Genomic DNA, 16,677 nt, shown 5'->3' on the forward strand with positions numbered 1-16,677 from the left:
TAGTGGCAGGGGATGGAGATGGAAAAGAACCAAGCAGGCCATCTTGAGCTCCTTGGAGGAAAAGTGGGGTATAGATGTAATTTGCACAGAAGGCACTTTGGTAGCCAGTCCTCAATGTTTTAAAATGCCTTCAGTGAGGTGGGCATGAAACACGCTGGACTTGGGAAGATCAGTATCATCTACAGTGGCTGGCAAATGGCTCTCCAGGATGTCAAGCAAGATCTTTCTCCAGCCTTATCAGGAGACACCAGGGATTGAATCTCTGTCCCTGAGTTATGGGGAAGAAACCAGGGGGCTCCAGGAGTCTGCAGTTGAGGAGTGAGCCTCAGCAGGTTCCCCACCATGCCGCTCCTGCCGAAAAGCAAACCACTTTTGGGCTGTGAGAATGAAATGTTTTTCCCCTCCTTAATCCTGTGGCTCAGAAGTTTGGGAATGGCATTCCTCTTGAAAGAACCGAGCCCCCGTTACCCAGGCCTCCCCAGTTACAGAGAATCAGTATCTCTCTCTCTTTGCAGAATTACTCTTGGCTTAATTTGCTCAGAAACATTCTGTTAGTTGGCCTCCAACCAACTAATATTTGTTTTGTTTTATTTTTGTCCCTCTCAGGCAACGCAAGCCTGGGAAACCTCTCTCAGTGCCGCCTTAGCGCATTCAGCCAGCCGGAGCCATGACGCTTAGGGAATTGTGCAAATACCGTGGCGGAATTTCTTCTTCTTCTTCTTCTTCTTCTTCTTCTTCTTCTTCTTCATTTCAAAGAAACGCTCTTCTTGCATTAGTGGGCGGAGAGGTGGGCGGATGAGAATGGAGGACAAGTTGCAGAAGCAGGAAGCCAGCGTGTGCCTGCCCGGCTGATAGATAACTTGCGCGAAGACCGCTTTGCATCTCCCTGTTAAGTTTCTCAGAGGCGGAATCTGTTCCCACCCTGCATGCTTTCTCACCGCATTTTGTGTGTGTGCGTGCTTGCAGTCGTGCTTTCACCCATTGCTGCTCCGTCGGACTGTTTGTTGCAAACCAATATAGCCGGTGATGTCATGAGTGGCATGTGAACCGGAGCTCTCGCTGCTTAGGCAACCGCTCCCGCAGAAGGCAAAACAGGAGGAGACGCTGCGAGTCTTCCTTGGCTTGGAGACATCGCTCGCCTCTGCTGCGTTTCATGCGTTAAGGCCCCTCTCTCCGCCCCCTTTGCAGTTTATTTCAAGTTTATTTATTTTTCCAGTGCTCTCTAACAGAAGCCTCGTGCTCATCGCGGTCGGGGAAGGAGCGCCGCCGCAGCTACGCCCGGCTCACGGTTGTTAGGAGGATGTCGGAAGGATGCGGAAAGGATGGTGATAACAAAGTTTAGGAAGCGAGTCGGACGAAGTGAAGCTGCAGGAATTGGGCAGGTTTGGTGGCTCAGATCGGGGAAGGGCACAGGGGCAGAGCATCCCTCAACTTTGCATGACGTAGATCCCAAATTCAGGACCAGGAGAGAGACTCCTGCTTGAGGAGCTGATGCTGGGCAGTGTATACACAATGCTCTAGACCAGCCTTTCTCAACCTGTGGGTCCCCAGATGTTGTTGAACTACAACTCCCATCACCCCTAGCTAGCAAGGCCAGAGCTCAGGGATGATGGTAGTCCAACAACATCTGGGGACCCACAGGTTGAGAACTGCTGCCAAACCGATGGTCTGGCTTGGTATAAGGCAGTTCCTTGCATCCCTTCGTGATTCCTCAAGCCCTGCCAGCACCTGTGGCAAGAGGCATGTTGTCCTGAGCCACCCACCCAGAGCTCCTCGTTTTCTCTTCTTCTGACACACTCCGGAGAGGCTGCCCTCTAGGAGGTTTGAGATGTGTGGATGTAGATTGATGCATGAAGCATCCTGCGTTGAGGAGGGATGCTGAGCTGGCTGTAGCATTGTGGTCAAGGGCAGAAGTGGCACGATGCAGGCGTTTTGATCTTCCCATGGGTCTAGTTTGTCTGTAAGGATGTAAAAGCAACTGTGGGTGGGAGGGAGGAAGAGTTGGGTTGGCATGGGGCAGCAGCCCTTTCCTCCCGCTTTGCATTCCTGATTCGAAATGCCTTGCCCCCGGACATCCAGCTTGCAGATACAGGAACCTGCGTTTTTCTTTTTCTTCACACCTTTGGAGGAATGCTTTAGACCAGGGGTCAGCAAACTTTTTCAGCAGGGGGCCGGTCCACTGTCCCTCAGACGTTGTTGGGGGCCGGACTATATTTTTTGGTGGGGGGGATGAACGAATTCCTATGCCCCACAAATAACCCAGAGATGCATTTTAAATAAAAGCACACATTCTACTCATGTAAAAACACGCTGATTCCCGGACCGTCCACGGGCCGGATTTAGAAGACGATTGGGCTGGATCTGGACTTTGGGCCTTAGTTTGTCTACCCATGCTTTAGACGAGGAAAGCAGTGTGGAAGGAAATAATTAAATGTGCACAGGCTCCCTCTTGCTACTGCCCTGATTGAGATCAGTGCCTCCCTATTCTTGGCAGCTGCTTTTGAACTTTCTGGAAATCTGACCAGGGATCTTCCGTGTCTCCTTTGGCCCTAAAAACCTGAGCTGCAAATCAGGACGTCTGTGATTAGACTCTGGCCCCAGCCACAAACTCGTTATATGTGGCTTTTTGCCTGTTAGCCTCAGTCCGTTACACTCACCCACCTCTTAGCCCCCCTTCACAGATCCCTCAATGTGTTTTAAAGATTACAAGACAGAAACACCTATTGAGTGCTTTGCACACTGTAAAAATGCTACACATTACTCAGGAGGTTGTGAACTCTCCTTCATTGGAGGTTTTTAAGCAGATATTGGGGATGCTTCAGTTGAAATGCCTGAATTGCAGGGAATTGGACTAGATTACCCTCAAGGTCCCTTCCAACTCTACAGTTCTGTGATTCTATGATCCCTAGAAATAAATGGGAGATTTTGTGTGGGAATGGATGAGCCACGTGCAGCTAAAGTGCCTTGTTGTTTGCATCCCACAGAGACCTGGGTTCATTTCCCCATTGAGCTACGAAGCTTCCTGGTTGCCCTTGGGCCATTATTGTATCTTAATAATTATTATTCATTCATTGATATAGGAATACCCCCTTTAAAATATGTCTAGAGGAGGTTGACAGACACCACTATAGGAACAGCTAGAAACCGTTTTCAAAACGGTACGAAAACAACTGGAAAAGGTACAAAATGAACACCTAAGGCAGATGCTTTTTTCATTCATCTGGGAAAGCTTGCTGGAACAACAACAACAAAAATGTCTTCGGTTGTTTTTGGAAAATACAGATAGTGGGAACCTGTTTTATCTCAATAGGAATGCTGTTCAGGGACAGCCTTACTGAAGGCTCTGCTGCAGGTTCTCATTCAGTCTTCTTTTTTTTGTTTTTGTTTTATTAAGGATTTTCTTGTTTTACAGAAGTGTAATGCCTCGTATTTTTTCCATGTAACATTTTTACAAATCCGCTTCATTTGTTGAGACATTCCCATTCAGTCTTCTTTAGCCTAACCTTCCTTACAGGGTTGTTGTGATAATACACTATTCTGCAAGTGTGTGTGTGTGTAAATAAACTGTAAAAGTGATGGCAATGTTTCTCTTGCACATCTCATAGAAGAATATGCCTTATGAACAATTGCAGCTTAGGATTTTCCAATGTATTGGAAGCCATTGGTATCTCACTAAAAAGGCATACCTGAAGTCATAAGTCTTTGACTGCAGTTAACTCAGGCTAGAGATAAAAGAAGGCAGGGGAGAGATAAGTATGCAGTTTGGAAGAGAGCTTGTTTTGGCTGCAGGAAACCCTGGTCATATCCCCACTCAGCCATGAAGCTCCACTGAGCGGTTTCCCTGTTTGTCTGTCTTCCTGTCCTTCTCCCTCCCTCTGTTTCCTGCCTGCCTTCTTGTGAGAATGAAAAGAGGCAACCGCCATGAAAAGCCACTCTGAACTCTTTGGAGGAAGATTGGGATACGGATGTTTGCAAAAAAGGAAACACTGTTTGCTGCCACCCCCTAGAACAGGGGTCTGCAACCCGCGGCTCTGGAGCCGCATGTGGCTCTTTTACACCTTTGCCGCGGCTCCGGGGCGGATACTAGCGAGGGGAGGAGGCGCATTGTGTGCCCCGACACTCCCCACTGTGGCGGGTGCTGTACTGGCTGTGACATCGCATGGGGGTGGTGCGTGCGTTAGTCACGCACCGTCCCGACGTCACCTTCTCGCCCGCTGTCAGATCGGAGGGCAGCGGCGCGCATGCTTTAAATGTCGCAGTGGTTTTGCGGCTCCCAGGTTTTTTTTCTTCGGAAACGGGTCCAAGTGGCTCTTTTTGTCTTAAAGGTTGCAGACCCCTGCCCTAGAAGCAAGTTTGCTTAAAAAGATTGCCATCGTGTTGCATTCATTGCTCTAAAGGATGGTGGCAATGTGCTCCATATGTTGGGCTACTGTTGATGTATGTGAACTGGCACCTGGTTTCCTGAGGCTAGAGAACCATCTCCCTGCCGCCCAAGAGATGGATGCTGAGTATGCATTTGCTTCTGTTGAAACTGCTGTCTTCTACAAAGTCAGGCCACAGGTCTGTTGGGCTCACTTTTGTCTACACTGGCTGGCAGCAGCAGCTGTCCAGGGTTTCTGATGGAGTAGCTCTCCAAATCCTACCTGGAGATGCTGGGGATTGAACCTGGAATCTTCTGCATGCCAAGCAGATGAACGACCTGCTTGTCACATAGAGCCCCTATCTAGAAGCATCCATATGGACTCTCTCCTTGGAGCTTTTAAAGCAGAGGTTGGATGGGCATCTGCCATGGATGCTTTAGTTGAGATTCCTGCACTGCAGGTCATTGGACTATCCGGTGCACAACCTGTGGCCCTCCAGATGTTCTTGGACTACACCTCCCATCACCCCCAATCACTGGCTGTGCTGTCTGGGGCTGATGGATGTTGTAGTCCAGAAACATCTGGAGGGCCTCTGGACTAGATGATTCTCTGGGACCCTTCCAACTCTACAATTCTGTGATTCTATAATTCCTGCTTCTTTCTTTTAATTCTTCTTGCTAGTGTTGGTATATTGATGATTGCTATGCTTTTGACTCCATAGGCATTCCTTTTGTAAATCGCCTATTTCTGCATTGCATGGCAAATAATAACAATAATAATGATATTAATATGCAGCAAGGCATTTGACAAGGTGCCCCATGATATTCTTGTAAAGAAGCTGGTAAAATGCGGTCTTGACTATGCTACCACTCAGTGGATTTGTAACTGGCTGACTGACCGAACCCAAAGGGTGCTCATCAATGGTTCCTCTTCATCCTGGAGAAGAGTGACTAGTGGGGTGCCACAGGGTTCTGTCTTGGGCTCGGTCTTATTCAACATCTTTATCAACGACTTGGATGATGGACTCAAGGGCATCCTGATCAAATTTGCAGATGACACCAAACTGGGAGGGGTGGCTAACACCCCAGAGGACAGGATCACACTTCAAAACGACCTTGACAGATTAGAGAACTGGGCCAAAACAAACAAGATGAATTTTAACAGGGAGAAATGTAAAGTATTGCACTTGGGCAAAAAAAATGAGAGGCACAAATACAAGATGGGGGACACCTGGCTTGAGAGCACTACATGTGAAAAGGATTTAGGAGTCTTGGTTGACCACAAACTAGACATGAGCCAACAGTGTGATGCGGCAGCTAAAAAAGCCAATGCAATTCTGGGCTGCATCAATAGGAGTATAGCATCTAGATCAAGGGAAGTAATAGTGCCACTGTATTCTGCTCTGGTCAGACCTCACCTGGAGTACTGTGTCCAGTTCTGGGCACCACAGTTCAAGAAGGACACTGACAAACTGGAACGTGTCCAGAGGAGGGCAACCAAAATGGTCAAAGGCCTGGAAACGATGCCTTATGAGGAACGGCTAAGGGAGCTGGGCATGTTTAGCCTGGAGAAGAGGAGGTTAAGGGGTGATATGATAGCCATGTTCAAACATATAAAAGGATGTCACATAGAGGAGGGAGAAAGGTTGTTTTCTGCTGCTCCAGAGAAGCGGACACGGAGCAATGGATCCAAACTACAAGAAAGAAGATTCCACCTAAACATTAGGAAGAACTTCCTGACAGTAAGAGCTGTTCGACAGTGGAATTTGCTGCCAAGGAGTGTGGTGGAGTCTCCTTCTTTGGAGGTCTTTAAGCAGAGGCTTGACAACCATATGTCAGGAGTGCTCTGATGGTGTTTCCTGCTTGGCAGGGGGTTGGACTCGATGGCCCTTGTGGTCTCTTCCAACTCTATGATTCTATGATTCTATTCTATGACTTGTAACCTCTGTGGATCCATTTGCAAGGCCTCATGAAAGGCCCTTCTTAGCAGTCCTGTTTTGCAACAGCGACGTCTCTCTCATTATTAGGAATCCAGCATATTTGCCGTAGCTCTGTCCCACTTTTGGCAGCAAGCCTGCCTATTTTTGGAGACTATGGAGAGATCGCATTGTGGTACGGTGGAGCTCCAGCTTCTCAGTAACAAACTCCTTGCATGTTTGTTTGGCAGAGCTTGGGTTGGGGGAATGTGAAAACTGGCAAATGGTTTTCTTTAGCAAAAAGGGCTAAGGACCACAACGCAGAAGTAAAATTGCCCTTCTCCTAATCACAATTAGGAACACCCCACCATGATCATATTCTCTTTCCCTGCCCCCTCAAGCAAATTTGCTCTTCTTTGCATGATCAGAGTGAACATCACATGTGCATTCATCTTAATTCTAACCAAGTTCTATTCATGGCTACAAACCGTGTTTTGCTTACCATGGTTAGCTCTGCAAGGGGAAGGTGAGGAGGACGCACGTGAAAGGGGGAAAGCAGAGCATGGTCCTGTGAACGTGAAGAGGGAGAAGCAAGCTGCTAGGGCACTTAGGATCGCCTTGCTATGCTTAGGGATTTCCTTAAAGAAATCGGTATTTTTCCATGAGCCCTTAGAAAGCAGTTCTTTGCTGTTTGCAGCCCATGATGGTTTCAGCAAACTCTTTCTAATATGTCCTAAGATGAGCGGTAGGTTTTTAAATAGTTCCTGCATGGTCAAACAGGCACAGAGAATGGGAAAATCCTAAATGAGGCATGGATTCGTTTTCACCACAGTCCCAAACAAGGACAAAATATGTTGGTGGTTGTTGACATCCATATGTCTCGGAAGATAGTAGAGCAGTGATGGCCAAACTCGGCCCGCAAACTGTTTTGGGACTACAGCTCCCATCATCCCTAGCTAACAGGACCAGTGGTCAGGGATAATGGGAATTGTAGTCGCAAAATAGCTGGAGGGCCAAGTTTGGCCATCACTGTAGTAGAGGAATGTGCCTTTGGGGTAAGGGTCACCCATGATTGCTAGATGCACCCTAAACTAGGGTCTCATTTAGACAGTAGCATCTGTTGCTTCTGGTTCAGTTCCATAATGGACAATGAGTGTGCAGTAAGTTGCTATGGGAAGAGGCAATCCCCCCCCTCTTTTACACACAGACGCACAGACCCAAATCTGGGTGATTTGGATGGACAGGCACTAGCTCAGTTTGCATCATTCTCTGCCTCTACAGTACTATAATGTTCTTGACCCGCCCCCTCCCCGCCAAGTATGGGAGTGGTTGAATGACCCCATAGCATTTCGCAGCAAAGCAGCAAAGCCAAATCACATTTCCAAGTGTCTGCTGTTAACAGAAGCTGAAACATATTGTGTGCACTGCAAATGCAGCACATGGGGCCTTTCTGCAATGTGCAGAGCTGAATTAACCATCGTCCTAAATATCATACAGCGCAGTTTGGAGATTCCACTATGGAGAATTGAGTGCCCCCCCCATCCTTTTAAAGCCCTCACAGCTGAAAACTCAGTACTTTTTTGTCACATGACAGGGGAGCGGCAATGATATGAGGTCATAAAAACCAAAATGCAAGCCCGCTTAGCAAGAAAAACAGGATGGCTACAAATCTCTGCAATGTGCTTTTTGAGTAGGTGCGCACACCTGCCCTGGGCTGCATTGGGGCTAGCGTTTCACCACAACTTTACTGCTCAGGAGGTTTCCCCTATTTCTTTAGTCTAGAGGGTGTACATTAATGGAAGCCCATCAGCTCCTGTGACTGGTGACCAGGATGAGGCCTTGGGATTGGACCAGCCAGACAAATACTAGAAACCGGGTCTTTTTGACTTGCATAATTAGCACAGCATAATACCTTGCCTGCTTCACTCCAGTTCCCGCTGCAGCACATAATACCCTTTTTATGTAATTCTGAACACAATTCCTTGGAAATACGAGCCTGGCAAATTGTTATTCCTAGGGTCCTGCAGCATTGTGCTTTTAGACGCCACATTGCCCCTGGACCTTCTGCTTCGTGCTCTGCCCCTCCTGATTTGATTTGATTTTAATTGCATATCGGCGGTGGCTGGGAGGATGGATGGATTTCACTTAGACAACTGACATTAATAAGAAAAAAAGGCTGATTTAAATCATTCAGCTGTTTTGCAGCAGTGTCCATGATGTTTTCTAAGGTTTCAAAATCATCCCCCAGGTCCAAAAAAGCTGGGGACCTGTGCATTAAAGGTAAAGGTACCCCTGCCCGTACGGGCCAGTCTTGCCAGACTCTAGGGTTGTGCTCCCATCTCACTTAAGAGGCCGGGGGCCAGCGCTGTCCGGAGACACTTCCGGGTCACGTGGCCAGCGTGACAAGCTGCATCTGGTGAGCCAGCGCAGCACACGGAACGCCGTTTACCTTCCCGCTAGTAAGCGGTCCCTATTTATCTACTTGCACCCGGGGGTGCTTTCGAACTGCTAGGTTGGCAGGCGCTGGGACCGAGCAGCGGGAGCGCACCCCGCCGCGGGGATTCCAACCGCCGACCTTTCAATCAGCAAGTCCTAGGCGCTGAGGCTTTTACCCACAGCGCCACCCACGTCCCAGACCTGTGCATTACCCATACACAAATATTGCCTTTGAAGACTACTGAAGACTCCCAGGAGCCAGCTAGAGAAAACTTGAGGGAGGGGGGCAAACATGCTAGAAAGCAGGAGCTGCTGGCCACTTTTTTCCCTTCTCTTTATCTCTTATTATCTTTCAGGGGCTAATTTCCCCTGGAACATACCCCTCCCAACTCATTGGAAAGGTTAGTTGCTGAGCTGTGCCAAAGAAGCATCTGCTTCCCTGTGAGGCCTTGTGAGACCTGAGCACACGCTCCTGCTTCTCTGTGCAGCAGCTTGAAATCCTGCGCCGCCAGCCTTCAGGGGGAAATCTCAACAAGCGGAGCTCCACTAGGCATGGTTACTTTTCACACGGCATGTGCGATGTGTCACCAGACTCTTAAGTCACGTTGATTTCAATGAAGCTTTTTCTCCCACCTAGGAATTCTAGGATTACAGCCTACCCTCTCCAGCCCCTGCGAGTATTTTTTATTTATTTAATCTTCTTTTATATCCCACCTTTCTGTCATGGAACCCAAGTTGGCATACATGTGGGCCCCGCGTAGGCACAGATGCAGGCCTGCTTGGCTCCAGCACCATGCCTTCAGACTTTTATTACCCTGGGTAGAGGCAGGGAAGCCAGTGAGTAACCCCAGCACACTTACAACACAGATTCCCTGAGGTCTTCTGTGCCTCTTATTCGACTCCAGAAGCATATCAAAATGCATTCATCCTTGGCTAGTATGGTAATCAGTTAGGGCAAAGATAACCAGCACGGTGCCCTCAAATATGTTGCTGGACTACAACTCCCATCATCCCAGGCCATTTGCTATGCTGGCTGGGGCTGATGGGAGATGGAGTCCAACAGAAGCATTAGAAGGGTACCATGATGTTGGCCATCCCTTGATTAGGATCATGAGAAAGTGGGGCTCTTCTTGTTTCAGTTGTCAAAACCTAGCTGATAGCTGTATATATGTTTTTTCTCTTCTCCTCCCTTTTCCTCTTGTTTGCACAGGGCCGTGATTCTGGCGGAAGATGGCAAGGACCAGCCACAGCAGCTATGTCCTCCAGCAGCTCAACAACCAAAGAGAGTGGGGTTTTCTCTGCGACTGCTGCATTGCGATTGACGACATCTACTTCCAGGCACACAAAGCCGTCCTTGCCGCCTGCAGCTCTTATTTCAGGATGTTTTTCATGAGCCAGCAGCACAGCACGGCGCAACTGAACCTCAGCAACATGAAGATCACGGCCGAGTGCTTTGATCTCATTTTGCAGTTCATGTATCTGGGGAAAATCGCGACGGCCCCCAACAACTTTGAGCAGTTCAAGGTGGCCATGAACTCGCTGCAGCTGTACAACGTGCCGGAATGTCTGGAAGACATACAGGACACAAACTCCTCGGGTTTGCGGTGCTCCTCTTCCGCTTCCAGCACCCAAAATAGCAAAATGGTCTTTGGCGTGCGGATGTACGAAGAGACGCTGGCCCGAAGCGGGAGTGAAGCGAGCAGGTGCGGTGCAGAGCCTCCAAGTTCGACGGTGAGCACATCCCAGAGCAGGGAGGTCAGCGACGAAGCTCTGCGGCTGAGCAGCTTATCCGAGCAGCCGTTGGAGAGCTGCAAAGGGAGCGTTGTGCGCAAGGCCTCTGGCGCCAAAGACCGAGTGTCCATATCGCGCCGCTTTGGGAGGAGCTTCACCTGCGACAGCTGCGGCTTCAGTTTCAGCTGCGAGCGGCTGCTGGATGAGCACATCATGTCCTGCACGAACAGGCACTCCTATCAGAACGCCAGGTATTACGGGGCCGATAAGAAAGACGGCGGCGAGAGAGACTCCGCCCATAAAACCCCATCTCCCCAGCTGGACGAATTCAAAGCAGAGGCAAGCCAAGCGACGGATGGGTCATCCTCCCCAGCGTCGAATGTAACTAGCGGGAAAGGCACTAGCGTTTCACTGGAGGCGCTGGGCAAACAGCGGAGTCGAGCCACGGAGAGGAAAAGGATCATTGTCAAGGTGGAGCCAGAGGACAACCCCATCGACGATCTGAAAGAGTTTAACATTATTAAGGTGACCGACGGCAACGATTCCACTGACAACGACGACCTGGATGATGATGACCCGGTTTACAGGTACTACATTGAGGAAGAGGTCAGTGAAAACAGGCGTGTTAGGAAAGCTTTCTTAAAACCCCACATGCCTATTGATGAGGAGGCCAGGAAATATTTTAGAAGCGCCAGGATCCTTAACAGTAAAGTCAGTGCCGTCGAGGAGGGCCCGGAAAATGCGTCCTGTGAACTGTGCGGGCAGACAATCACTGAGGAAGACCTCTCTTCTCATTACTTGTCCAAGCACATAGAAAACATATGTGCGTGTGGGAAATGTGGCCAGATATTGGTGAAAGGGCGCCAGTTGCAGGATCATGCGCAGTCCTGCGGGGAGCCCCAAGACTTGACCACCAATGGCTTAAGGAACATGGAGGAGAAAATTGACTTGGAAGAAAGCCCCGAGGAGCAATCTGAAATCCAGGAGATGATGTACGTGGAGATGCTGGATGAGTTCGGAGACGGCCATTTCCAGATGAACAGTCTTCCGAAGAAACAGCTCTACAGGGATTCAGCTTGCCCTTTCCGGTGCCCTAACTGCGGCTTGCGTTTTGAGACGGAGAATTTGGTGGTTGAACACATGTCCAGCTGCCTGGATCAAGATCTGTTCAAGAATGCCATGATGGAAGAGAATGAAAGAGACCATCGACGCAAGCATTTCTGCAATCTTTGTGGGAAGGGCTTTTATCAGCGTTGCCACTTACGGGAACACTACACGGTGCACACCAAGGAAAAACAGTTTGCTTGTCAGACATGCGGCAAGCAGTTCCTAAGAGAGCGCCAGTTGCGCCTTCACAACGACATGCACAAGGGCATGGCCAGGTATGTCTGCTCCATTTGTGACCAAGGAAACTTCCGGAAGCATGATCATGTCCGGCACATGATATCCCACCTGTCAGCTGGAGAGACAATATGCCAGGTCTGCTTTCAGATTTTCCCAAATAACGAACAACTCGAGCAGCACATGGATGTTCACCTCTATACATGTGGCGTATGTGGCGCCAAATTTAATCTGAGGAAAGATATGAGATCTCATTATAATGCCAAACATTTGAAAAGAACATGAATGCATAATAACGCTTATTGGCAAGAACTACAACAAAAGCAAGTGGAACACCAAAGCATAGCAAACAATCATACATTTTTAAAAAAATTAAATTGCCTGTTTTGAAATGTTCTGGTTTTGTTTGTTTGTTTAAAAGAACCTTTAAATCATGTGCTTCTTCATTTAGGCTGCAATCCTATGCTCACTTACCTGGAAGTAAGCCCCAGTGAACTTAATGGGACTTTCTTCTAAGTAAATAGTTATGGAATTGCACTGTTAGGGTATTAAAGTTCATAAAAAGCACCAAATGTTTAATTATTGCATTTTTACTCTTGCCTCATGTTAAGTTCTGTTTCTGTGTTTTCCCCCCTGCTTTCTTAAGTAGATGAATCAAATCATTATTTTTAAACTCTAGACTTCAAAAGCACACTGTAGTATTACCTGAATCACCGGTTTCTATTAAACAGCTTCTCAGTTCCATCAATGTAAGCTGTCTCCTTTTCTATTTCCATATGCATAGAATCGAAGAATTGTACAGTTGGAAGGGAACCTGAGAATCATCTAGTCCAGCCCCCTGCAATGCACGAATATGGAGCTGTCCCATATGGGGAGTAAACCTTCATGTGAAAATCAAGACTGCATAATGTTTAATATGTGCAGGGATTGGGAAGAAATATCCACTGGCCACACCCCAACACATAGCGTAAGCATGCTTAAGCCTGTTGAAATCAATGGGCTGTGTTGGACTGTACCTATTGAGTGGTAGTCAGCTAAGTTTTACTCAAGAGTAGACCCAATGAAATTAATGTTACTAAGTTAGGACTATTAATTCCGGTGAGTACACTGAGTAAAACCATTGGGTTTATAACTTAATGTATATACTGGCTATCACAGACATCTTGTTTGATTATTTAAATCTCATGATCCAGAGCACTTTGGGTGACTTTAGTTCATTCTGCAATGCTATCTTGGGGTGAAATGAGAGTACTGCACATTCACAGGAATTCTCTGCTGTGCAGACGTGCTGCAACAGAAAAATCAGGATGTTGCAGCATAAGCACATTGTAAAACATCCAGGATATACTCTAAAACAGTCTTCCGCACCTTTGCTACTTTCCACGCTTTGGACTACAACTCCTCTGAGGTCCACCTCCAAGGGACTTCCGGCAGTTCCCTGACTGCGAGAAGTGAACCAGGCAGAGGGCCTTCACAGCATTGGTGGCCTCCCTGTGGAATGCCCTTCCATCAAGGAGATAAAGAAGTACACAACTTTTAGACGACATCTAAAGGCAGCCCTGTATTGGGAAGTTTTTAATGTTTTGACTTTTTATTATGTTTTTATATGCCCTAGAAGCCGCCCAGAGTGACTGGGGAGACCTAGCCAGATGGGCGGGGTATAAATACTACTATTACTACTACTACTGTACTGTATTAACCAAAGCCTCAATTGATGGCTACCACAGTAACAATTCTTCATTAAAAAATAACAGGAAAAACTGGTGGTGAAGTGTGGGAGGGAGGAATGGGCAGCCCAATAAGGAGGATACCTTAAGATGCTTGTCCCAGATCTATGGTGCAATGTCTACTTAATGAGGGCCAAAATTATCTGTGCGAAAAGTGGAAAATGTAACTACCGTACACACCACCACCCTCAGTGTAATATCCTATGTCTTACTGTGCAAAGACTGCAGATCTGAACGGAGGCAGAGCTCTAGTTAGTGGGAAAGTTCTCTTTGTCTCCCAAGTTGCAAAACAGACTACAAGCCGTCTTTGATTTTCACATGCTACAGAAGCTTGTATTGTTTCCAACCATTCACCATTTAGAATGGTTTCAGTTGATGTATGAGCTCTGCCTGGTGACTAATCTAAAACATGCATGCTTCTGTTGGAACAGAAATAAATGCTGGGTGGTTTGAAGATTGCAAACTCAGATCCTGTACCTTCATTTAAGACAGGAACTGTAGGGCAAGGGGCCAAGTACCGCCCTGCAAGCCTCTCTAATTTGGCCCTTGCCCACACCCTTCTCCCATGGCCAAGCCCCACACCTGTTTTGCACCCTCATTGAGTGTGTCCCCCCCCCCCGACATGTACATTTGAACTCTCATAATACCTCTAGCCCGAATGGATGGAAGATACAGAATGACCCCTTATTTAAAACTGTGCTTCTCAACAATAATAATGGTACAAATGACACTGGTTTAATCCTCAATTTACTACTTTCACATGATATAGGAAGGTGTGAGCCTCTCTCCTCTCTGCAGCAAATCCTTCATGCCCCCTAGTGGATAACCAGTCACCCATTGCTTTTTAAAGGATAAGAGCTGCACTAACTGGGCGTCATGTACACTATGTTCAGGGACAGTTAATTAGCAGTGTGCTGTCTCCTTAGACACAATACAGTCTCCAAATCACTCCCTCTCTCACTTTGAACTAGGAGGAAGCCAGGGAGCTGTATTAAGCTGCATGAAACCCACATTAATAAACCTGTCCAGTTGCCAACACCTTTGTGGGACCTGAAGTCTGCAGTTGGTGGTCATGCCTATTGTGCTGTGTCCATGATATTGCCTGGTGCAGGGCAGAGGATAAAGACTGGTGCAGGGCAGAGGATGCACCTGCTGATCTGCCATATGAAGACATTGGCCAGCCAAGTTAAGTGAGCGAATGAACTGGGCCTCTGAGGTGGGTTCCATAAGGCTCAACAGTATTTGCTGACACTTGTGGGTCGGGTCAGCAGGCCTTGTGGGTCGGGTCAGCAAGCCAAACTGGGCCCATTGCGGATTTCAGAGGCCTCTTGCTTACTGTTGCAAACACTGGGAGCTCTTGAGAGAATGTAACAGGCCACAATATGTGCTCTGTATGCTGCAGTTTGTTCCGGTCTTATACCTAGCAGGGGTTGGCAACCAGAGGTCCTCCTGGGTCAAACTGGCACCTGTCCCATTTAGCAACACAAGGTGTGTTGGAGGGCATTTTTAGCAAAGGGACTCTGTAGCAAACCATGGGTAGAGAAAGGGGGGGTTTCAACTGGTGATATTTCAGTGTGTAGCTGTGCCTTTAACAGCAACTTGATTGCAGACATTAGAATGGGATAATGTGTCTTCCTGTGATGTGATAAATTTTGCCTGTTCAGCCTGCTGTTAAAGGCGTAGGAGCAGCCTGGCTGTTCCCATGGTAGCAGGCAACTGTACTGATCAGCTAATTCATACAGCTTTCATCAATGGACTATGCCCGTAAAAAACCAAGACCTGCTTTGGCCATATGGTATACAGTGGTACCTCGGGTTGCATACACTTCAGGTTACATATGCTTCAGGTTACAGACTCCACTAACCCAGAAATACTGGGTAGTACCTCGGGTTAAGAACTTTGCTTCAGGATGAGAACAGAAATTGCATGGTGGCGGCACGACAGCAGCGGGAGGCCCCATTAGCTAAAGTGGTATTTCAGGTTAAGAACAGTTTCAGGTTAAGAACTGACCTCTGGAACAATTAAGTACGTAACCAGAGGTACCACTGTATCTCTTTACTCTTTGATGTGATCCATTTGAAATATGGCTGTGCCTCTATAATGAGCATTTTCCATACTGGCTTGGCTGCTACCAAGGCCCTGCCATAAAACGGCTGCATGTTGCGGGGCACTCTGGAGCATTTTCTAAGGTGCGAAAGAGTACATGGGAAGAGCTGGCTTGGGCTCTTGGGCCTCACAGTCCCCAAAGGTGAGCTGAGAATGCACGCTGCATTGTTCCCTTGCAACAAGATATTACTGCAGAGAAAATCAGTAGTGGTGGACAACTTTCTGGGAAGCTTGTCAGCTGTTACTGATTTTCTCTTTGAGAAATACCCACTAAGCTTGTAAAACTCCCAGAAAGACAAATTGATACGATTTACTATTCAAATAGCTACAGTGCTTCTGGTAATTTGTATCGACTCATGGGCTGTGTGGTTGCCAACTTGTTTACAGAAGGCAGCTTTGTGCATTTAACAGCAGCATTGGAGGCAGAAATTCCACAACTGCATCTGTTGAAATTCTACCTGCCAAAAGTAGCAATCCTGTTGCTGTCTTGACCTAGGTTATGTAGTTTGTAAGCAGGCAGGTTCTGCCACTGTTGAGGCAGTGTGAGCCTTCCTGAAACAAGTGATTTATATATTTAGTTTTGGTTAGTGTTAAATCTGGGCTCGTCAAAGAAAAGTCAATCATGCAGCACAAAAGTGAACCTGTGTTTATCAGTTCCTTGCCTTAATACTTATTCAAAAGTTCCTAATCTGACTTCCTGGCAAATAGTTGTCAGCTTGTAACTTTAAATGCCCTCAAGACAACTTGGAAAATGAAGTGGCAGGGGCTGCTTCCCTCTGTTCATCCCCCGGTCCTTTCACCCAACCAACCCTAGCCTCTAAAACAGGAGGTAAATGAGGCATCCTGCTCATCAGACCTTCCTTCATACCCAGAGTCTGTGAGTTCAAATCCTTGCTGTTGTCTTTAAATAGTCTTCTCTATTTTCAGAGGCAGTGTGGTGTAGTGGTTAGAGTGCTGAACCAGGACCTGGAAGACCAAGGTTCAAATCCCCACTAGGCCATAGAGCTCACTGGGTGACCTTGGGCCAACCATTGCCTCTCATCTCAACCTACTTCACAGG

The 16,677-nt window shown here is 47.6% G+C and overlaps 2 protein-coding genes across 3 annotated transcripts in view; both read left to right on the forward strand.

Annotated features, from left to right (window-relative positions):
* The window catches only part of PPP1R36 (protein phosphatase 1 regulatory subunit 36), a 75,569-nt gene that overhangs the window by 4,447 nt on the left and 54,445 nt on the right, over positions 1-16,677 (forward strand). The gene's annotated exons all lie outside the window — the stretch shown is intronic.
* Positions 794-12,532, forward strand: ZBTB1 (zinc finger and BTB domain containing 1). Of its 2 annotated transcripts, none has more exons than XM_053404878.1 (2): positions 794-1,382; positions 9,923-12,532. In XM_053404878.1, exon 2 carries the CDS (start codon positions 9,943-9,945, stop codon positions 12,067-12,069), a length of 2,127 nt encoding a protein of 708 aa, XP_053260853.1. In that variant the 5' UTR covers positions 794-1,382; positions 9,923-9,942; the 3' UTR covers positions 12,070-12,532. The 2 variants fall into 2 exon arrangements, with proteins under 2 accessions (XP_053260853.1, XP_053260930.1); XM_053404955.1 differs by lacking the exon at positions 794-1,382 and adding an exon at positions 2,839-3,179.

Source organism: Podarcis raffonei, chromosome 1 (assembly GCF_027172205.1).
Source record: "Podarcis raffonei isolate rPodRaf1 chromosome 1, rPodRaf1.pri, whole genome shotgun sequence".
NCBI lineage: Eukaryota > Metazoa > Chordata > Lepidosauria > Squamata > Lacertidae > Podarcis > Podarcis raffonei.

Bases quoted from the DNA above. Each gene is read 5' to 3' on its own strand.
- ZBTB1 (XM_053404878.1), top strand. From the start codon at position 9,943: ATGGCAAGGACCAGCCACAGCAGCTATGTCCTCCAGCAGCTCAACAAC.